Genomic DNA, 23,733 nt, shown 5'->3' on the forward strand with positions numbered 1-23,733 from the left:
CCCCCCAGCTCACTGTATCCAGCAGGAAACCAGACATGTCCCCCACCTATCTCTACTCCTACCTGGAGGAAAGCACAAAGTCCCCCAGGATCACAACATTGTCCTGGTAGTCCACCCACTAGATGATGGGGCCAGGACATTTCTGCCTTCATTGAGTCATCAAAAAAAAAAAAAAAGGCTGGATATTTGCTCTTTGACATCTTGGTGAAGTGAATGGAAAAACATAGAGTGGCTGCAAAAGAGTGGATTTGCCATCTTAAAAAGACACCACACCACGCGCTTCAAGTCATGATCCTGGAAGCTCCACTCTGGTCATAATGGCATGTATTCGCAGTGCGTGGCATGTGGTGTTATGTAGTGTATGTGTGCATATGATGTGTGGTGTTGTATGCATTAATGTTGGCTATTCATGTATAGATATGATGTGGTATGTGTAGTTGGGGTGAGGTGTGGTGTGCACATGGGAAGTTTAGCATATGTGGTGTGGTGTGTATGTGTGTGTGTGTGTGTGTGTGTGTGTGTGTGTGTGTGTGTGTGTGATCTGTGAGGTGTGATGCAGTATGTGTTTGCAATATCATACGGTGGTGTGTGGCATGCGAGTGTATCAAATGGCTACACATGTTTGGTGTGGCGTTGTATGCCTGTGGTACATAACATGTGGTGGTCATAGTGATGTATGTGGTGTGATGTGTGTGTGTGTGTGTGGTCTGGGTGAGGTGGTGTGTGTGTGTGTGTGTGTGTGTGTGTGTGTATGTGTGTGTGTGTGTGTGTGTGGTGACGGCTGGCAGTGTGTTAAGTGTTCACTGAAGTCTTCATCATATTCTCTAAGTGTACACCTTCTCCAGCCTTATCTTGTCACCGTCACCACTGTGGACAGGAGTTCTGTCCCCCTGCTTAAACTATGGATGCTTCCTCCCTGTCTGTGTCTGTTCTGTCCTTCCCTTCTTCCTCCTCACATCTACCCCTCCCATCACCATCCGTGCTCGTTGGTCTTTGTCAATTTGGTACTTACCCAGAAAGAGGGGATCTTAGTTGAGGAAACATCTCCATCAGATTAGGTCAGCATGTCGAGCACTTTAATTGATTAACAGTTGGTTGTGGGGGGTGGGGGGCAGCTCACCGGGGATAGTGCCACCCCTGGACAAGCGATCCTGGGTTATATAAGAAAGCAGTCTGAGCAAGCCACAAGGAGCCGCTTGTAAGCAGCATTCCTTCATGGTCTCTGTTTCGGTTCCTGCCTCCAGGTTCCTGCCTTGAGTTATTGCCCTGGTTTCTCTCAGTGACAGACTGTGACCTGAAGTTATAAGATGAAATAAACTCTTTCCTACCCAAGCTGGCTTTGGTCAGTGTTTTGTCTCAGCAGCAGAAGCCTAATAAAACATCCTCCTCCTGCGTTCATCCAGGATGGCTGAATGCGAACCCTGAGGGCAAGGGCCCTGAAGAAGCAACGGGAAACATGCCATGCACATGCCAGCTTCCCAGAGATCGCTCCTTGTGGGAAGTGACTACAGTAAGAAATGTGGCTGTGGGAGGTTCCCCCTCAGAAGGCAACTCTGCACAGGGCCCCTGGGATGTGATATTCAGCTCAGCTCAGTCATCCCTCAACCCCAGGGTTGCCAATGAGCACAAAGCTCTCCCCTCCCCCTGCCCCCCCCCACCAAAGGTTCCACTGCAGGCAGTGGGAGCCCTGCAGGGCCCTGGGCAGCTAATAAGCATGGTCAGCTCAAGTCTGGGGACTGTATAGGGCGCTAATCAGGCCCTGGGTTTGTAAACCCTGTGCCCCCAAGCTACGTGCTATGTTTAACCCAAAGTCCTATTATGCCCATTTCCACTTGAAAATGAATGAGTCCCAAATCTGCTAATGGTTTTGTTCCTCCAACCTGTCCTCTTAAAAATAGGCTGTGAAGGATGAGCGATTTAAAAACACTAGCAAACGAGGCCCTGGCACAGCCCCGACTGCAGAAGGCCATTACAACATGGATTTAGGTGTCTCCCCACCACCCAGCCTTCAATCGCCAGCTCTGAAACAAGAGGTGGGATAATTGTGTGTTCTTGGTCCGACCTGTACCTGAACTTGCGTCACAACATACGAATTCAATCAGAATTCTCATCAGAATTCTTATTTGGTGAGAAGCAGGCTTTTTAGACTGAAATTGGTGTTAAAAAAAAAATCATCTGCAAATAAGCATCGCAGACTTAATTGCACCAAGCCGGCCTCCTCTCCAAGCCCAGTTTAACTCTCTGTGGCTCAGAGCCACGGTGCGAAAACCCAGCTCCCATGCTCGCCCTGGAGGCTGCGGTAGGCAAAGAATCAGGGCCCCAGGTAGTCTGCAAAGGGGACACTGTGTCCTTTTGTCCAAAAAGACATAGTAAGCTGAGGCTTACTACGGACTGGGCCCCAGGGGATGATGTGGCAGGGGACAAGCCTGATGTAAGCTCCTGACCCTAGGAAATGCAAACTTAGGGTGCAAGTAACCATAGTAGCGAGTAGGTGGGGCTAAGCAGGCTCCAAGCCTGAAGCTGAGGAACTGGGGTGAGCCCTGCCCCCCAAACAGGCCACCACTAATGTATGCTGCTTTGTTCCCTGGGATACCAGGACCTGCTGTGCATCAGAAGCCACTGGGGCTGGGGCTACACAGCCTCTTCCCCTCACAGGTGCCATACAGACACTCTGTCCCTGGCAGCGAGAACTATCACCATAAGGACGAGCTGTGGGATCCCCCTCAATTACCAGAAGTACTACATGCTAAACTGTGTCCCTCCCTGCAAAACCAAACCAACCAACCGATCAAACAAACAAACAAATCCCTCCTGTGTTGGAATCCTCATCTCCATGTCTTAGAATGTGACCTTATTTATGGAGAAGGTCATTGTATGGGTTACACTGCAGCCCTAATCCAGTACATAAGGTGAACACACAGGCCCACGGGAGACTGGGCAGGTGGGGGATGAAGCGACCACCCACAGGGAAGGACAGACCTCCAAAGGAGCCACCCTGTTACAGCTGTGTTTCTGACCTCCAGAATGTTTGGCAGTGTAAGCAGATCTTAGGCAAGGCACCTTAGACAGTGTTGCCACCTCCAGGCACTGGCTGAGACAAAGAAGAGCCAACGCCAGCTCTGGATCCCACCTATTTTCCTCCACTTTCTTCCTGGGCTCTGTAATCCAGAAGGCTGAGGAAGAGGTGCCTCAGAGGGGCAACTTTCAGATAGCCGGGTCAGCTTTTGTTGCTATGGCAACACCACTGGGCATCTTGCTGTTTAGCACATCTGGAAATTGAGGGGGAGTGAGAGGGATCAGGAGGCAGGAGCTTCAGAGAAATAAGCAAAAGTATCCGTGAGGAAGACACATGTCTGTGCTAGCTGAGCCAAGGAGAGACCCCTGCTTGTGACTTTCTACCATGTGAGATCAGGCTAATGTCCAGATCAGCCATCAGATAGAAAACTGGGGTCTAAAGAGAAGAGGCCTAGCAAGGTTATGCTGTGAGCTGGGAGAATCCTTGGGGTGCATGGGGGACCTTTCTTTGCTATAGACGAGACACCAATGCTCCCCAAATCTTAATATCTTTGGGAAGCATTTAGGTCTTGGGGTGAGGTCTCCTGAGCATTGTCAGTGTCCCTAGGATGGTAGCCTATGGCGCTCGAAGGCTCTCAGTCTTGTTTCTAGCCTCTAGTGCTACAAGAAATGAGTCTGAGTTGTTGGTGAACCAAGGGTCTATGCCACTTCGCTCCCATGACTTGAATGTACCAAGATCCTCTCTCCTCCTTGCAGACCCAGAGAAAGCATTATTCGTGTGTGTGTGTGTCGGGGAGTCCAAGCCATTCTGAAGTGCTTGTTGGAGGATGTTTACATTAGACTCACAGCCCATCATGGGCAATAAGAGAGACACCAGTCCTAATTCCCAGCAATGAGTCCCAGTGTTCGGCCCCCCTCACCAGAAAGGCAACCGTACAGGAAAGACAGGCCAGGTAGGTCCACACTGAGCTCGAGTGAGAACCCATCACAGACACAGGACACAGGGAATTGGAAAAGAAAGCAGTGGGCGTGAGCCTGGGCATGAACATACAGTGTGATAGCCGTTCACCTTGAGGTTCTTTTGTTCAGTAGACACTGAATACTGGGGCTGGAGAGAAGGGCCAGTCAGAAAAACACTTGCTGCACAAAGCATAAGGACCTGAGTTTGATTCCCCAATACCTATGCAAAAAGCTGGGTGCAGTAGAGTATGCTTATTATCCTACTGCTGGGGAAACAGAGGCAGAGGACCCTCAACATTCACCCCTCAAGGTCACAGCTACCCTTTCCCAAAGTCCACTCAGATTTCTAGTTAGTCACACATCCACTGGCCCACAGGCCTTATGCCTGGCATTCTCCACTAAGTGAACCCACTTGCCTGTCCTCCAGACTAACCACCCTCCTGTCTGTGTTAGCCTCCCCAGTCTGGAAGGCCACAGGTGGTAGCCATTTTCTGGATAAGACTAGGATGCTTACACCACCAGGCACAGATCTCCACACTCCTGAAAGACTCAGGTGCCAACCCCAGATCTTTTCCAAAGCCTTCAGAGGACAGGCGCAGAGTGGAATTAGGGAGCCGAGGCACACGGTTGCCTTCTAGAGGGCTCAGAGTGGTGCTACTTAGGAAGGTCCGAGATCTAAGGCAGGGCGTGGGGGGGGGCTGCTGTCGGACAAGATACAAACGATGTGTTCTCAGGTCAGGACTCTGGCCCCACATGTAGGTCAGGCACTGCCAACAGCGAGGGTATAGACAGCAGAGAAAGAAAGTGCCTGCCCTCAAAGGCAGCAGCAATGGTCCTTCCATATTGCCTTCCTAGGAAGTGAAGTCAAAATGGCAATTGGGACAAAGGCTCTTACATCTATCTGATCTCTAGGTCCTAGGGGAGCCTTCTGCATCCCTCCTCAGGCAGGAAGATGAATTCGGGGTGGGGCCTGGCATGAAAGACTTCTGGGACCAGATTTACAGTCATTCTTGGCTCACAGGAGCCTTGCCTGATCGCTGCCTGAATCCTCAGCTAACTTCCACCCGTGTTCCACACGTGTGTTCAAAAAGGTCCCATTTTTAGGACAAGGATCCACCTTGATGCCCCCACCTTAGTCTGATAACCTTGCAAGGACCCTAATTTCCAAAGAAAGGCTCATTCTGAGGAGCCAGAGCCAGACTTCAACACAGTTTAGGAGACACCGTTCAGCTCACAACAGACCGCATTGGAACGAGGGTCTCTGAGTTGGCTAGGTGGGTAGGTCCTGTTGGAGCTGAGGCCAAGGATCCTGGGGGACCTATGCTGAGGCCACCAACACAGAGGGTCACACAGGGCAGGGAGTTCAAAGGGGAGCACAAGGCCTCAGGAGTCTCTCAGCACTTCTGTCTCTCACAGAGGCCATGAGTCCCTGCGCTGGGGCTGTGAGGGGACCCTGAGGACTCCCCTAGCTCAAGTACTAAACAAGCTGGACAGGAAAGGGAGGGAACAGAATAGGAGATGAACAAAAGTGACTGGAGTGGGGGGGGGCAGGAGGGGGGTGGGGAAGACACCCATATCCACAATAAGTCAGGGAGGGTCAGACATACCTGGTGCTCACAGGCCCTGTGTGGCACTCGCTGCGGCAGACTTGGGGAGCCATAAATCACCTCAGGCCCTGTCTGACCTTGACTGAGAGGGTCTTGGAAGGCACTTACAACTCCTGCTCTGGTTCCCTATCAATATTTAAAGGAAAACCTGACCCACTCTCCTGCACCATCCTGAACAGCACTTCCTGAACGGCACTTCCGCATAGCCCAGAAGATAGACCTGAAAATCATTTTCTGAAGAACTCTTTTGTTCAATCAACATTGACCCACAGTTTCAACCCTGGAAACCACAGGTGTGTCAGTCCCTTCGTGTCACCTAGGTTCTGTGACAGCAACATGGTGCCTTGTTATGTCACACAGCCCCATAGGCAGCATCCTACCACAGATCGCAGGAGAAGCCCTGCAGAAGATGGCGATAACTACACTAGAAATAACAAATGAAAACTACAAATAGCTGAAAATTGGTTTAGGTCAAGGCTGACAGGTATAGAAAAATTTCCACTTTACAGATCTTTCTCTCGCTTCAGGCTGGAGGAGCCTGGGACCCTCTGATGATTGTTGTGTATACTGGCTGATGCTTAGGACTGGGGCTAAAAGGGATGGTACAGGGGAGTGAAGATAAGAGTACAGACTTTGAGGTTTATAGAGGGGTTAGGGTAGACACATCCCTGAAGATCAAAGGAAAGTGGGACTGACTGGGAAGTGAGGTTGGGAAAGGACACAGACGAAGAAGCAGTCATGATAGATGAATGCATTAGTTCCTTTTCTACAACCATGGTATAATGCCTGAGGCTGGGTAACTTCATAACAAAAAGGGTCCTGTTAGTCCAGCATTTAGCAAGTACCAGGGTTGAGTACCAGCACTGCTAGGTAATGGGGAAAAAAAACAAAAAACAAAAAACAAAAAACAAAAGAAAACACATCATGGCAGGTAACATCACAATGATGGACAGACAAGAGATGAAAAGACCACATCATAAAGCAGGGAGCTGCAGAAGGTGGGAATCCACTTGCTAAAGACCCTACCACCTCCAAATACAGTGACTGTGGGGTCCCAAGCTCCAGATATGTCCAGCCTTGAAAGAGAAATTTAAACCCCACCACAACCATGGCCATTGAAGTGTTCACTGTGGCTGGATGCAGAGATGAAACACCTGTCCAGTCAGATGTGCCTACAGGGACAGTGAATGTGGGTATGTGGTGGGGATGGCTCAGTTGGTAACAAATGCCAGCCTCAGAAGTATGGGGACCTGAGTTCAAATCTTCAGCATAAGCAGAAGGAAAGGAAGGAAAGGAAGGAAGGAAAGGAGGAAGGAAGGAAGGAAGCCAGTGATGATGGTGCATGCACATCTATAACCCTAGTGACCTTAGCAAGTGGTCCTACCTCCAATGCTCTGTGTGAAGTCTGGGGCCCACCTGGTCTGTCATGGCTTGGCATAGCTAGCTAGAAGGAAAGACACTTGTGACACCTGTAAAAACTGCTCCTGGGGGCACAGGGAGCAGGCTCTCACTGTCTATGATCTGTGCAGACGCTACATGGAAATGCCAATGACATCATAACTCTGAAGGAAGTGGAGCATCAGGGACTGGTTGCACTGGATGGTCCCTGCTCCCCACTCCCATCCCAGAGGCAAATTCAACATCTGGACTGTTGTAGTTCATAGGCTAATGTCGGTGGTTTCCCAAAAACAAAGATGTGTTGCCATGGCAACCTCCACATCCAGAGCTGGAGCCTATTCTGAGACACTAGACAGTAAGTTTTGTTTCTCAAATGACTTGGGTAGGCCCTGCTTTGAATGCTTTAACCTTCGATGAAAGCACCAGGAGTGGGAGGAGCAGGGAGGCTAGGGGGGAAGGCACCCACCATTCCCCAGAGGCACAGCTGCTCCTGAGATGCAAAATGAAGTCTTATTTTTAAAACAATTCATTATCAGGGCCAGGAGATGGCTCAGCAGGTAAAAGCACTTACCACCAAGCATGAAGACTTGAGTTCAATCCACAGAGAACAGGTGGTAGAAGGAGAGAAATAATTCCCACTGACCTCCACACGGAACCGTGGCACATGTATATCCGCGCGCACAAATACGTAAGTGAATAAGTAAATATAACTGAAAGGTTTTTAATTATCATTGCCATCACTAGAACAGTATGTTATGTTAGACTTGACTGCAATGAAAGCAAATGGAATATTTATATTAACATGATCTTGCCTTATCAAAAAATCTCACTTAACACAAAAAGGCACAGACCGAAAGCATTAACTTTCAAGTGACTATCATCGAAGTTTTATTAGAGACAACATCCTGCTGAACAGTAAATGAGATTAGAAGCAGCTTGAATTGCAAGAAAACAGCAATACCTTTTACACTATGATCTGTGCTGGATGATCCAGGACATCTTGATTACATACATATATATATATGTGTATACACATACACACACACACACACACACACACACACACACACACACACACATTCATGAATAAACTGGATATGAAGAGCATGGTCCTGTGTTCCATTCCCAGAACTAGAAAGAGGCAGAAAGACAGAAAAAGAGGAAGGAAAAGGGAAGGGAAGGGAAAGAGAAGGGGAGGATGATGGAGGGGAAGAAAGAAAGGAGGGGAGAAAGAAGGAAAAAGGAGGAGGAAGGAGAAGGGAGGAAGTGGAAGGAAGGAGGGGAAAGGAAGGAGAAAAGGGGTAGGGAGGGGGAGGGGAAAGGGAAAGAGGGGGAAAGGGGGGAGGGGAGGAGAGAAGGAAGGAGAAAGAAGAAATGGTCAGGAGCGACTCTTTGACCATCAGATTGGTAAAAGGCACTGAGACACCCATAAGGGGCTGCCTTGTGAGAGAAGTGCCTGTAGCCAGCATGGGAGAGCTCACCTTTCCAGAGTCACTGATAAGATCAGAGCCCACAGCGACCACCTAATTTGACCCCACTGTGAAGAGGAGGACAGGGTGAGGCCTCCTGCTCACAGTATTATTTTTCTCATTTCCCTAAACTCTTGAAGGTTTATGGACACCTTTGCTGCTGTGGAACACACACACACACACACACACACACACACACACACACACACGCATGCTCACGTGCACATACTGTGATGAAGCCGCCCCCAGCTCAGCAGCCTGCCACCAGCACATAGTCCCTCCATGTAAGTTCCTAGGTGGCCAGTGACATGGACATGAGAGGCCAGGAAAGGCAATGCAGAGTGGACCTTGCCTTTTTTAAGCCTAGATTACAGTGAGGCCATAGCCTGATAAACCTATTGCAAGTTGAAACTACCGTTAAGTAGAAAATTCACTGAGGGCTGTGGGAGGACAGCTCAGCAGTAGCGAGACTACCAATTGGGCGTGAGACCCTGGGTTCCATCTTCTCACTGTAAAAAGAAGAAAAGGAGGAGGAGGAGGAAGAGGAAGAGGAAGAAGAAGAAGAGGAAGAAGAAGAAGAAGAAGAAGAAGAAGAAGAAGAAGAAGAAGAAGAAGAAGAAGAAGAAGAAGAAGAAGAAGAAGAAGAAGAAATTGCACATGACTGACCTCATGTCAGAGCTTAGCCACACAGCACAGTACAGAGCACCCCTCTCATCACGTCAGGGCTGGTGGGAGATGAAAATCTCTGCTATGACCCAGGACCCCAAGAGATGATTAGAATACACATGGCCAGCCTAAGAGAAAATCCCAAATCCCAACTCTGCTATCTACTGAAAGGCCTGTGGACCCCACCCTCAGAAAGTGCAACCAGCCCAAGCTAAGGCACCATAAGCCAGCAACCATCTATACAATCATATCACCGCATCTAGTATCTCCCGGCACCGGACCAGGCATCACTAGGCATCATGTGCTCGTGCCCTCACTTCCAAGCACAGGTGTCCCCAGCACAGAGCCATTGGTAGAGGGCATCTCTCACATCGCGTCTCCACATGGAAAGATCACTTTTAGTAGTAGTCATGTAATAAGCATTATTTTCCTGGTTCGTGTATGTGTATTTAAACGTGTCATTATAAAAGCATAAATGTCAATGTTACAGTTCTTATCCAAACTCAGCAGGACAGGTTCCGCAGGCGCCGGAATCGGTACTCAATGAACATTTCCTACCCTGCCATCTGCGTGGGCTGCTGGTTTACCTGGCACCCCAGGATGGCAGAGCTGAGGAAAGCAGGCCTGCTTCTCTCCACAGCAGGAGCGTGGGAGAGTTGCCACAGGGTTACAGCACACATCCCACCTGTATCAGGGCTACGGCACAGATCCTACTGACTAAACATATATCAGAGCTACGGCTGAGACCACAGGCACCTGAGGCCCACATGTGGCTGAGACTGGGTACCCGAGGTCCCTAGGAAGCATCAGCACGTTGTGCTTAATGACAGGACACCTTTTATTGACAGGACGTCCCTCTCTATGCATTTGTGTGTGTGTGTGTGAATATACATGTGTATGGACCAAATGTACATTTAAAAGTCAGAGGACACCCTGAGGCATCAAGCCTCACCTCCTGCCTTCAGAGGCAAGAGCTCTTGTTCACTGATGTGTACACCAGGCTGTCACATATGCTCCCAGGGATTCTCCTGTCTCTACCTCCCTTCTCACCTTAGGAGCACTGGAATTACTGATATGCACTAGTGCATCCGGCTTTAGGTGGGTTTGGGTATGGGGGTGAGGAGTGGGGGTATGGGTGGAAATTCAGGCCCTTAGACTTGTATGACAAGTACTTTACCCACTAAGCTGGGCTCCCTCCGCGTCCCCCACCACCACCACCGCCAGTCCCTGCCACTGGCCCCTTGATGCTACCAGAAGATGCAGTAAGCACAATATCAGAGGCAAGAGATGGGGCCTGAACCCTGAGCTCTCCCGGAGGCCAGGTCTCATCTCCGGGAACTCACTGGGCTCCTAAGACAGGAGTTACCTATTCCTCAGGCAGGTCTGCTGTGTCTGCTGACACTTGTCACCTGCCCTTCTCCTGCCTAGTTCTGCCCTGTTCTTTGGCACAGCGCCCTCCTCTGCCTGGCAAGGCTATAGGGTGGCCATGTGGCCTAGAACTAGCTGTTGAGCTAAAATGGAAGGAAGTCACTGTGATCTAGGCCTGGCCCAGTCCCAGCTTCACAGCCTTCTGCCCTCCAGCCTTGCCATGTGCCCCTCTTTACTCTCCCAGGTCCAGCTGGGAATAGGATTTTAAGCCACACGTGCACGCTGGGTGCGCATGTAAAGGTCAGAGGCAACTTTTGGGAGATGGTTCTACTTCCGTCAAATTCAGGTTTTCAGGCTTAGCTGCGACCCCACGGAGCCACCTTGTCTGCCCTCGATGAGTATTTCTGACACACCCACCCCTCCTCTAGGCCTTTCTCAGATCTGAGAAGGAGAATAAAGGGAAATGAGTGTTAGTGGCCACTGTGACTAGTTGGGATGGGCTGATGTTAAGGTCCTTTCACCTGTCTGAGCGGTGGGGACCAGGCTCTCCCTGAGTGAAGTCACTCACATTGACACGGAGGAAAGGATTTGTGTTCTGTGAACAGTCACTACAGAGAAAAGCGGGTCCTCCTTCCTGGCATGAGGTGACAACCTCCTTAGTGCATATTCCCTGAGAGCATCGTGGGTGTTGGGCACCCATCTTGACTGGGAATGGTACAGGACACAGGATGATGGAGTCTGGGGTCTTGGATCAGTCAGGCAAGGAGGGAGAGAGCTGATGGACACAGAGGCTTGGGGGAGCAGGGAAACCAAGCTGAGCCTCTAGCCCAGCAGCAGGAAGAAAGCCCTGCTGGCTTAGACTGAAGGAGACATTAGGAAGGCCACCCTATCTATACCTCTCTAAAGCCACAAGCAGTATTTCAGTCAGGTTTCAAGCTACACAGAAAATTACAGCAGCCAGCATTTAGCCAGGATGTGGATGGAGCTTCAGGGAGAATGGGATTAGTGGTCTGGACACCGAGTCACTCGGAAGGTGGCTCTTTGGAAGGGACTAGAACAGAGCCAGACCCCAGAGCTACGCCTTCATTCTCATGTAACCTCAACTTCCCCCATGATTGGAGGAGAAGATGGGGGCAAGGATGCAGTGGTTATGCATCAGTCGGCTGTCCCACCCCACTTTTTGGAGGATTTGCTCTATTAGTAAGACCATACTCTGGAAATCACAGAAAGCCGCCTTCCTAGCAGGAGTGCAGGGCCCTCCCAGGCCTGCATGGCACCCTCTAGCAGCCTCCCACTGTGTGGGATCTTGCTGATCTCACCACGTGACCACAGTGGCCTTGACCAGGGTAGTCTTGAGCAGGGGACCAGGCTCTCCTTTGATGAACATTCCCCTGGCATTGCAGGTGGGTTCCTCCTGCTCTGTCAGAAGCAGCCTCCCAATTCTGGGCACTTCCCCATAGCTAGAAGTGTTTATTTACCCCCACTGGCTGGTCAGGACCACAGAGAAACAAACAAGACAAAGGCCACTTGCAGAAGGCTCCTGATTCATCCGTGCCTTCCCTGTTGCTCTAGCTGAGCTCTCTGCTCCCTTCTGACCACGGGACACTAGCTTCTCTTAAGACCATACAGATATCCCGTAGGTCTGGTCTAAAGAAGCAAAAAAATCCTTGGGGATCTTTATCAGGTGCATTGGCATCTCCTGGACATCAAAGCCCATAGAGCAAAGGGGATGACGGTGTACTGAGGCTAGAGTCTGTCTCATGCCTGGTCTGGCTGCCTCAGAAGCTAAGACCCAGCAGAGCAGCAAACCCAAGCAGTGATTGCTCGCCTCTACTTTCTTCTGATAATTCCTGCCACTTCACTGAGTCAGCTCCATGGAGGTGCACGCATGGGGGAACGCTCCCTCCTCTTGCTACAGCCCCAGTGAAGTCTTGCTATTGCTGCTTATTAGAGCAGAATTAGAAACCTTCCCTCTGCTCTGTTTAATTCCGCCACTTGCCTCCTGCCCGGCCCACAGGCCCTTCCACATGCCTGAAATACCTGGAACAACATAAAGAGCCACCACAAGGAAGAGCCGCCAACCCCGCCGCCACTGTGGAAATCCCTCTTGCATTTGGGCTCGGCTCTGACCCAGAGAGCACCTGATATGCAGCTGTGGGGAGGGGGTGTAAAGGAAGAGCTGACTTTCTCTGCTGCGGCCCAGAGAGAGCATGGCTGGTCCAAGATCTCCCAAACAATTGCAGATGAAATCTCACCCTCTCTGCTCGTTGGCCTAATGCTTTTTCTTCAGCTCTACTAGCCAGCATCCTTTGTGGGTGCGGGGCTTTATGAAGGAAGGTCTTCAAGTCCTGGTGTTGAGCATAGGCACTCCCTGTCTCACTGAGGGCTGAGGGTCCTCACAGAGTGGCACAGTAAGCTCAACTGGGGCCAATCTGGGGGTTGTGGTCACTTGCAGGGCTACACTCAGACACGTTGCCAGGGAAGGCTTAGGTGAGAGGCCAGGGAGGAAGAGAGGATCTTGGTCCTAAACCATGCTTGGGATGCTGGTGGCAGCTTGGAGTCAGGACTGGTGCCCCACCTGCCTGGCAATTATCCATCAAGCAGTTCTTCAGGGCAAAGCTCAGGAGCTGAGGGCAGTGAGTGTTTGGAGCTGCTCCCTGATACATAGCTAGCCCTGGGTTAAATGGGACACCTACTTTCAACGCAGCTGTTCTTCAGCGCAAAGCCCAGGAGCAAAGGAGAGCAAACAACAGAGCCTGACCCTGGTCTCATCTCGCCTAGGATAAACTGGACGCCTGATTTCTTCAAAACAAGCCACTCCATCGGAAACGACCACCTCTAGTCGCTCTCGCTCCTGACTGGATCCTGTGTGACCAGCTGCTTTATCCCCTGTCCTCTGGACTTCCTCCATGTTGGACTGCACCCTTGAACTGTGAGTTGGAACAGCCCTTCCTTCCTTCGTCTGCTTCTTCTTCTTATTTTTTGTTTGTTTGTTTGTTTTTGTTTTTCAAGACAGGGTCTCAGTGTTAGCCTTGGCTGTCCTAGACTCGTTTTGTAGACCAGGCTGGCCTCGAACTCACAACAATCTGCCTGCCTCTGCCTCCCAAGTGCTGGGATTAAAGGCATGTGCCACCCTGCCCAGCCTCGTCTGCTTTTTGTCAGAGTATTTCATCACAGCAACAAGAAAAGAAGCTGAGGCAGAAAGTGGGTTGGAGCTTCATATCAGCAGCTGGAAGGTCCCTGAAGACGGATTCCCTCGTGACCAGCAGGAGTTGAAGTTTCGGGGCTCTAATCACACCTCTGTCGCCACGTGGGGCTACACTCTGCTGCCTAGGTGGCTCGTGTTATGTCAGGTTCTTCTACATGAGATCAGAAGGAATGAGGAACTAAATGCAAACCTGAGAGAGATCCCGGTGACAACCACCAGTCAGCCCCAAATGTCATCTCCACAGCTTTCACCATGGTTGCTGGGGTGGGGCGCATCTTACAGCCATGGCTCCTCTGCAGGTTCCCTGTAAGCTTAGTGGAGACTCTCAGACTAGCTCTCCCTCTGAGCATCTCTGGACCAGTGAGCAGCAAGGAGCAGAACGCCTTCATCTACATGAGACCTTTTCTCTTTCATACTTAACTATCTTTCTTTTTTAAAAGACAGAATCTTACTATGGTAGCCAAGTTTTGCCTAAAATTCACAGTATAGCCAGGCCAGCATAGAATTCACAGCAATCCTCCTTGCTCAGTCTCCTAAATGCTGGGATTACAGGGGTGAACCCATCACACTTAGCTAAGCAGGAGCCTCTTTAATCCTCTAGAGCCAAGGTAGGTACAGGTCCAGGGTATCATGCCAGCATGCAGGTCAAACGATACAGGGAATAGGTATGAAGGAAGGGAAGGAAGAATAGACAAAGGAGGAGGAAGGGGAACAGGTGGGAAAGGAGGAGGAGGGGGGCAGGATGGCCACCCTGCCTCTGACTGGAAGATCTGCTCCCTGCCTAGGCTCTGGGAGTTGAGCAGCTCACAGTGTCTGCAGTGGACACTGGGGGGACTGGGGGAGATAACTGTGTACAGAAGAGGGGTGGCACGAAGCAGGCAGAGGATCCTGGTCAACTCAGCCAAGACCCTTGAGGTAGGGATGTGATTGTGAACGACAGGGACTCCAGGGTGTCGAAGCCACAGAAAGGCTACCTCTGTGCTGCCTTCCCAGGCAGGCTTGGCAATCAAGGGGAAACTGCAGAGGAGGACTTCTGAGAGGGAAGAGGCTCCAGGTGAGTGGCCAGCCACTGCTAAATAATCTGCTACCAGCTACTGAGGCCCACAGGTGTGGGGTCGGCTGTGGTGAAGCTGGTCTTGTACCTGCAGGGGGCAGAGCAAGGTTTAGGGGCCACTTGGTCTGGCAGAACCCTGTCCAGTCTACTCAGGCTCTCACCTATAGCTGGGATTGGAGTCTGCGTCCTAGAAGCCTCCCTCTGTTCTCGTCACAGGTAGGATGCAGGGTGGGGTGAGGACAGTGAGTAACAGCACATTTCCATCCCACTTGGATAAAAAGCACTGAAGCTCCAGCACCAAGAAGGCTGATGCATGAAAACTGCCACTAGTTTGAGGGTAGCCTCGGCTACATAGTGAGTTCTAGGTCAGTCTGTACTATAGAGTGAGATCCAGTCTCCAAATGCAGTCTAGACACGGGAGGAGGCTGCCAACACTCCATACCCCTAGAGGTCAGCACCTCATGTGGACTTCAGTCTTTCGCCCTGGCTACCTATGGCAACCATGGAGCTTCTGTCTGCAAAGGTCCCGAAGTTATAGTTCCTAAGACATCATGGAAAGTTCTAGTACCTGCTGACTGCCCTCACCTTATCTGCTGGCCCAGGGCCCAGGGCAGTCTAAGAGAACAGTAGGGAATGTAGGAGGCCAGGCAGGACCCAGAAGCCCACCCAAGGGGGAGCATGACCTTGTTGGGGCTGGTTGGACACTATATTAAGATAACCCCCCCCTCGCGCCCCGCCCAGGCCAGGGCTAGAGAGATGGCTCAGAGGTTAAGAGCACTGCCTGCTCTTCCAAAGGTCCTGAGTTCAATTCTCAGCAACCACATGGTGGCTCCCAACCATCTATAATGAGATCCGGTGTTCTCTTCTGGTGTACAGCAGGTGTACATGCAGGCAGAACACTGTATACTCAATAAATAAATAAATCTTAGATAAAAAGATACCCCCAGGCCTGGGAGGACATTGTCTGCCCCTTTGACCCAAGACAGAGGCAAAGCCTTCAGGGAGAGAAACCAGGCTGAAGACCAGCCTGGACCTCAGATGAGATTAGGCTGATAAAAATAGGTGGGTAGGGTTGGGAAGGATGGGTTGGCCTGAGTTATGGTAGGGGAATGCTATCCTATATAGGCAAAAACACGGACAGAAATACCCTCATCACAGAATCTAGGTGGACACACTCTCAGGACAGTCTTAGCTTTCAAGAAGATTTCCATGAATTTTCCGAGTCCCAGTAGGCATGTGAAGTTGAGATACTCTGGAGGACCACCGACCCATAGTTTCAAAAGAGTGAGGACAGAGCTCTGTTGAATTTTTCAGAGACAGGAATAGTCTAGCTGTGTGCGGACCATCCCATACAGGGTTTGGATGAGATGTCAGACACTCCTGAAGACCTGCAGCCTGCTTCTCAGAATGTGTGGCCACATGTGACAGCCGTTTCCTACTTTCCCAGGTGTTTCATTTTCTGAGGATATCTCAGAAACTCACATGTCCCCCCCCCTTCCACATAAATGACAGAAGGCTTGTTAGTTGGTTCAGACCTTTACTGAGAGCTGTCCATCGCCTCTGCAGCCCCGCCACCTCTGACCTAGCCCTCTTGCCCTACAGCAGCAAGAGGACTCTGGAATGGATAGTGACCACAGAGGAGGAAGCAAGCAGCAGATAACAGCACTGGGTCTGCAGGTCAGGACACCTTGCTGTGACAGCTCCAGTGGGTACCTAGCTAAGTCTATCCCAGGCACTTTGACAGGACAGTGGGGGAGGAGCCATGAGACCCTTTTAAACAGCTAGTCAAGTGCATCCAGTCTGAGTTTGAGCATAGGACGGATGTGCAGAACGGCATTTGCCATAGAGGGGGCTGTGTTCTGACAGGCTGTAGCCAGGGAGACGGGCGTTTTATGTTGAAGGGAGCTGCTAGAGACTGCAGGAATGACAGTAGAGGACAGTGGCATGCCCCTGGAGCTTCCAGCATTCGGGGTGTGCAGAACCCGGAAGTCACAGACCAGGAAAGGCTCCAGATGAACCCAGAACTCAAAGGCATCTAAGTGTGCGCAGAAAGGAGTGGGGGTGCTGCATATATTTCCCAGCAGCCACACATGCCCACGGCATGGAAAGGAGGATGGTCTGGAGAGGAGGGACCAAAGCAGGACAGATCATGTCCTCACCTATCCCTCACTCAAGCAGCATTCTGATTGGCTGGAGGGAGACGGGACACGGCACGCTAGAACAGATGGAGAGCTGCTTAGGAGGCACATGGGAGTGCACGTGGACGGGAACGCACATGGACAGACTGAGACCACAAAGACAAATCACATGGAAATGCATACAAGACAGAAAGCCAAGGCCTGCTGCCACATCCTAGTAGGACCCAGACCACAAACCCATCGAAGTTGAGCGCACAGGACACAGGACAGGCCAAGGATGGCAGTAGACCTGAAGTGGACACCACCTGGGCCTTGTGCTAGAAGTCCCCAAGTCAAAACATCACCCTCGCCTAACCTATGGGCAGCACAGGGACGTCACCAAAACACGTGTCACTCAGGTGGCACAACTACTTGTTAGTCCTGGGGATGAAAACTCCTGGGTCGGAGAAAAGGCAGCGAACACAGAACCACAACAAACCACTAGACCGATGCCTTCAACAGGCACACAGCAACCAAGACCCCAGACACAGACAGACCTGAGCCAGAGGAAATCAGATAGAACGGTCAGCCCAGTGCAAGAACTAGGCAGACACACACACACAGACACATACACACACACACACACACATACACACACACACACGCACATACACACACACACACATACACACACACACACACCCCAGACTGATAAAAATTTATATGTCTCTCTATCTTGCTCAAAAAGCAACAAGAACAGGGTGAGCCGCACCAGCCAGGTCGCAGACCATCTGCTTAGAAACTACAGCATCTCCTGTGCTTTCGGTTCCCCACCCCTGCTAAGCTACTTGTTCTGAAAATGTGCTATGGGAATCCAAACGACAGCTGTGTGATGGCTGCCTGGCTCTGGCGTCATTTTCCTTTTCCTTGGGAAGGATCACAGAGGGGGGACTCCACAGTGGGGGCCCTGTTCTATTTGGTTAAATTTAAGGAAATGGGTCTCCCTCCATTAGGGTTTTCCCGAGGACCTGCTGGAGAGTCTCTCTGGCGAACACAAAGGCTCCCATGTCTCACTTCAGACAGCCTTGCCTGCCTCATCGGAAGGAACACATTCACAGTGAAAACGCCAGGAAAACAGAAATCTCTCAGGTCGGAATTATTTTATTTCCTTAGCAGGTGGTATCTTCCAACCAGGTATATTCTCAAAGAACCATCAGTCAAAACAAGCCCGGATTTCAAATCCTCACCCCCCGACACACACACAATATTACACTAAGAAATCTGAAAACATCTCCCTCCATCCATCATCTATGCAAATCCATCGAGTAATGATACAGGCTCCCGGTCTGGAAACCTAGCAACCGTATCCAAGTGCTCCTTAGTCAGCTAAGCAGGCACCAAACTCACACACACCTCTCGGCTCTATGGACTGCATTGTGACACACACACACACACACACACACACACACACACACACACACACACAAAACCTCGAGACTCTCTCCATAGCTGCGGAAGGACAAGACAGAGGAAAACAAACCTTGTTCCGCTGAAGAAGCACAACCCATGTCATTTAATCCATCTGACAGCGCATCTCCCCTCAGAGCCAGGCAAGAACAAAACCAGCAAAGATTGGGGAAGACAGGTTAGCCGGGTCCGAGGCTTATCAGCGTGCCACATGCTTAATACTTGCATGCTTATTTCGGACGTGGGCTTCCCAGCTCCCCCCTGGCCTTGCTTTGAAGGGAAGCCATCCTATGGAAGTCATCCTAAGTACTTTGTGGCCAAGGCACCTCAAGCCAGTCCGGCTCATCTGCCCAGCCACAGCTTACGGTGGGTGACAGCAAGCAGGGATTAACTTCGCTAGTCACAGCGTCTCCCAGCCAGCACTTTCTTCCAGCTGCCAGATAAAACAACCTGATGGAGGTCACGTTTAATATTTTAAGGTGGGGGTGGGGGGGCTTATAAAAAAAAAAAAGAAACCAGCAGCGCAGAATCAAACAAGAGCGGCACGTATGCTGTGACCAGCTCGCGCATAAATGCGCACTCTGAGGTGCCATGCCTGTTGGGGAGACAAGCTGCGACTGCATGAACTCTGCAGACCTTCAGGTGTCCCTTCACCAGATGGCTCTGACCCCAGGGTGATGGCTGCCTTTCCCAAAACCACATCTGCACTTCCTAAGTGCTCTGGTTTCCCAGAAGCTCACTAGCAAGTGTGGAAAACAAAGGCTAACTCCCATTCAAAAGCAGGAGCAATTTGATTTTTTTTTTAATAGGAAGGACTTTCCCTGATTAACCATCGGGAAAGTAGTGGGGTGCTGGGGGGTTGTTACCCACTTTCAGTGACCTGAAACTCAGAATATAGAGGCTTTTCTTCTACCCTACATTCAGACACATGTCCTGACGTGACCCAACAGAGGTATGGTGGGGGGCGGGGGAGTTCCTACCTTCATTTCCTCCTCCTTTAGATTCCTCGAGGATGGCATCTCAGGCCCCACTCATCTTAGGACACACAGGACTCTGCTCATGAGCAGTGAGGGGGTGCCAGACCCAGAAATTGGTAACACACTTAGGGACAGGTTTCTCTTGTCCCTCCTAAGTGGTGGTGGACCTTAAAATATGAGACTGGAACATTGAGGGCTAGGGAAATGGCTCAGTCCGAAGTGTATATGGACCTGAGTTTGGAGATCCCAAAAACCCACATAAAAAGCCAAGCATGGAGGTTCACATATGGGAGGCAGAGACGGGAGGCTCCTTGGAACTCTCTGACCAGCTACTTCCGGCAAGTGAGAGGCTCCGTTTCTAACAAAAGGTGGATGGCTCTTGAGGAACAACACCCAAAGTGGTCCTCTGACCTCCACATGCAAGAGCACAAGTGCACATCCTCCCTCCCCACCCCCACACCTCCATCCCCACACAAAAATATATAACCAAAAGGCTGTAAAAATTGAAGCTCGGGACCAGGTGGGCACCTACTTCACAGTGTGTCAGCCACCTCCTCATTGCCCAAGATCAGTGTGGAGACAGGGTTTATGCTGAGAAGGAAGGGGACAGGCTGACCTTGGGTGGTGAACAGCAGTGGGGAGGGTCACTCACTCAGCACACATGACCTGGCACTGTGGGGCAGGTACTGAAGGTCATGGCCTGAGCCGGGCATGCTGTTGCCCTGGAAAAAGCAATGACCCAGAAACAGGCAGCCATAAAGCAATGCACATGTCATACACAGGACTGGATGGAAGCTGCCAAAAGTCATGTCCAAGCCCTACACTCTGGCCCCTGCAACTGTGGCCTTGGGTCTTCTCACTAATGGTCAGCTTAAAGATCTTCAGAGGGAGGTTGGCTTGGATACAGGGTCAAACTGGTGTCCTAAGACAAGGCAGGAAGCTGAGACATGCCCGATGGTCCCTTGTCTCACTGCTGTGACAAAAATACCTGACAAGATGCAAGCAAGGAAGGGAGAGTTTGTTTAACTCACAGCCTGAGGGCACAGTCCATCATGGCTGGGAAGGCACAGCATCAGGAGTATGAGGCAGCTGACCACACTGCATCCACAGTCAGGAAGCAGAGAGGGGCAAATGCTGGCACCCACATCGCTTTCTCATTTTTATTCAGTCTGAGACCCCAGAGAAAGAAATAGCACGGCCCACCCTCAGGATGGATCTTTGTCCAACAGTTAACCAAGTCTAGAGTCTTCCTCACAGACATGCCCAGAGGGTTTGCTTCCAGAATGAATCTAAAACCCCATCAAGAGGCCGGGCAGTGGTGGCGCACACCTTTAATCCCAGCACTCGGGAGGCAGAGGCAGGTGGATCGCTCTGAGTTCAAGGCCAGCCTGGTCTACAAAGTGAGTCCAGGACAGCCAAGGCTACACAGAGAAACCCTGTGCCAAAAAACCAAACCAACCAAACAAACAAATGAATAAAACTCCATCAAGTTGACACTTTTCAACAACCACAGAGCAGGTCAGGTTATCACAGTCCAGAGACTACAATCATGTGTCTCAAACCCATGGAGGCAAAGACTACTAGCCACAGCTAGAGTGGAAACAGCCTGGAACAAACCCTTCTGAGCCTCGAGGAAAGACCCAGTTGCCAGTACCTTGATTCTGACCCCATGTCCCCTAGAATGGCAGAATAAATGCATTATTTAAAACCTCTCAGCAAGCAGTCATTTGTCATCCTTGGGAACTGCTATGTGGCCAGTCCTCTTGCTTGAATGATCTCATGAGAGATGCCCAAGTGGGTCCTGCGACACAAGGTGGACTCCCAGCCTCAGAACTGCCCGAGGACATTAGCATAGCGATCTGTAACCTCACCAGCATGTGGACCTGTGGTGTCAGGCCCCTGTGTTTGCCAGGGTGTCTACATTCCACACAAGCTCTCAGGAAACCCAAGTACACCCCATATTGAATGTACAAGGTGTAACACTGAGACCAAGAGCTCTCTCGTGCAGGTGAGTGGAGAACACAGTCCACTGAGGAGAGGAAGGTGTGGCTCAGAAGAAGGCGTGCCTCCTAAGCTTTCTCTGAATATCAATGCCAGCCTGGCAGAAGACTTGATGGAGCTGGGGGGAGGGATCCTGGGTTGTGGGGGAGGTGGGAGAGGGTTGGGGGGCATAAAAAAATCTAGAACAAATGATGACCAGGTCTCAGGAACGGGAGGCATTGCATTGTAACAGCCAAAAGTGACACTATTGCCAAAGGTCAATCTGAAAAGTCACATGTCTATTCCCATTAAGCAGCCACTGATCTCCAAGTCACATGACTTCTAAGGGGGCATAGCATCTGCTGCCCTTTCAACACCACCCCTAAAGCCTGGGGTGAGGGAAGGGACGCAGTAAGCCATTAGTCTCTAAGGCCCACAACCTTTTAAAGAGTCTGGGAGGATTTCCAGACCCACTAATCCGCCAGAGTCTTCCCAGAAGAAGGCAGTCAGAAGAGATCACCCTGGGTAAGGTTAGCTCTGACCCAGGTATCTCTGACCCCTAGTATTTCTGGTCTCTGTGGACATTTAAAAACAGCACGATCTCTTACGCATCGAAAGAGACAGACTGCATCTTCAGCTCCCTGCAGCAGACTCAAGTCTTAGGACATAGAGTCCTGTCTGGGTCCCGCTGGGGCTCTGGACATCAGTCAAACCTCCCATTTCAGGAGCTCCCAGCAGTGACACTGTGACTGAGTGACTCCATCAAAATGTGTCTTTCCCTCCCTGCCTCCACAAAGCTGTATCAGTTGCACATCCTGTTTGTGAGGTATCCTGCTGGCTGGAACAGCACTGACTTTGACCTCATGGGGCACTCTGGGAAGAAGTGCCCAGGCCTGCCATCTCTCAAAGGGAAGCCATTTCCCTCTGAAATAGTAAAATCTAAGGGGGAAGTTCAAGATTAATCTAGAACCTGTGGACATCGCAACTGTTCCTGCAGCTAAGGACTCACTGGGTACCCTAGGTGAAGACATATACATGCGAGCAGGACACAAACTAGCTACATCAGGTGGGCAGCTTGCAATTTGTTTGCCGCTGGTATGAGGCTGAAGCAGGCAAAGATAGGGAATGACTTGGAAACCTGGGACTCTGCTTGGTTTGAGCTGTACACGCATCCCTCTTCTAACAGTGCTGATGCTAGGAGCAGGGTAAAGGATGACACAAGCCCGTAGTCTGGCTCCACATCAAGATCCAACTCCCCAGTGCAAGGCAGGTCCCAGCCACATTCGATGCAAGACACACGGTCAGCATGGTAAAGACATAAAAGCGAGACACACAGTTTCACTCATCCCTTGACACCCAACAGCAGGATGAGGGCACAGGTAGTGAGAGGCAGATGCCATCTGCTTCTCCTCCAAGGCCCCAAGAAGCCCCCCCCCATCCCAGAGCCCCTCAATGGGACAACTCCACCTTTGAGGGCTCACCACTGCTGGTCCAGTGGGATTGCTCCCCGCTGCAGGTCCTGTGGAAGCCCAGTGCTGGAGGGCGCAGGCCAGCTGGCTCATCCACTGTGCAAGACTGGGCCCAGCCCATGGCAGGGCGGTGAGAGGAGAGAAGAGCCCCCGAGATGGCCCTCCTGGTTGGCACAAGGGGTACTAGAAAGGGGAGGGGGATACCAAGTAGAGGTGGGGGATGGAAGAGCGGACCTCACCATCTCCCATGTCAGTCACCAGGCATCATCTGTGTACCTTCCAATAAGCACACCTAAGACAGCTCCCCCATGTGTCTCTTGCTTGGTACCCAGACAGTTTCTCTGACTTGTTTCTGTAGATTTTTTTTAAATGACTGGGGTGGGGGTGGGGTTAGAGCAGTTTGGAGCTCACAGCAAACTTGAGAGGAAGGGTATAGAGATATCCCCCCCCCAGCCCTCCCACACATGCGCTGTCTCCCCTAGGATCAGCAGCACCTGCCAACGTTGCTAGACCCTCACCATCTGCAGAAACACATACCAACAGGAAAACATTTTAAATCAATATTGAGGAAAACCAAGAGACTTGAATCAGGTGGGAACCCTACAGCAATCCCCAGCAGAATCCAAACATCCCCACTCCTGAGGCCCTGCACTCGTTACATGTCCCTGGAGCAGGCACTGCCAGGAGACAGGAGAGTGGTACTCTTGGACGGGAGTGTATTGCTCAGCTCCCAGGTCCTCACAACCCTCCCCACTATCAGGGAAGGACCCCTAAGGCTGGTGCAGGTTCAGGTCAGTTTTGCTGAGAGCTGGCTCAGGCAGCAGCCCCAGGAGGATCTCAGATTGCAATGGCTGTGGTTTCTCACCAAGCCTACTCACCAATGTCTGTTTCCTTGTGGTTCTTGATGTACTCTGCCAGTTCAAAGTTCCCCGCTATTATTGCCACCTGCGGAGTGAAGAAAATCACAGACTTCAATGT

The 23,733-nt window shown here is 51.0% G+C and overlaps 1 protein-coding gene across 1 annotated transcript in view; it reads right to left on the minus strand.

Moving 5' to 3' along the window:
- SHANK2 (SH3 and multiple ankyrin repeat domains 2) overlaps nt 1-23,733 on the minus strand; it is a 448,993-nt gene that overhangs the window by 276,147 nt on the left and 149,113 nt on the right. The window contains exons 11-12 of the mRNA XM_084755599.1: nt 23,634-23,700; nt 22,768-22,938 (exon numbers count right to left, since the gene is read on the minus strand). Of these exons, the coding sequence (XP_084611725.1) occupies nt 22,768-22,938; nt 23,634-23,700 (238 nt within the window). The remainder of the gene's footprint in view (nt 1-22,767; nt 22,939-23,633; nt 23,701-23,733) is intronic.

This window comes from Acomys minous (genome assembly GCF_964271855.1).
Source record: "Acomys minous genome assembly, chromosome: 2".
Lineage (NCBI taxonomy): Eukaryota > Metazoa > Chordata > Mammalia > Rodentia > Muridae > Acomys > Acomys minous.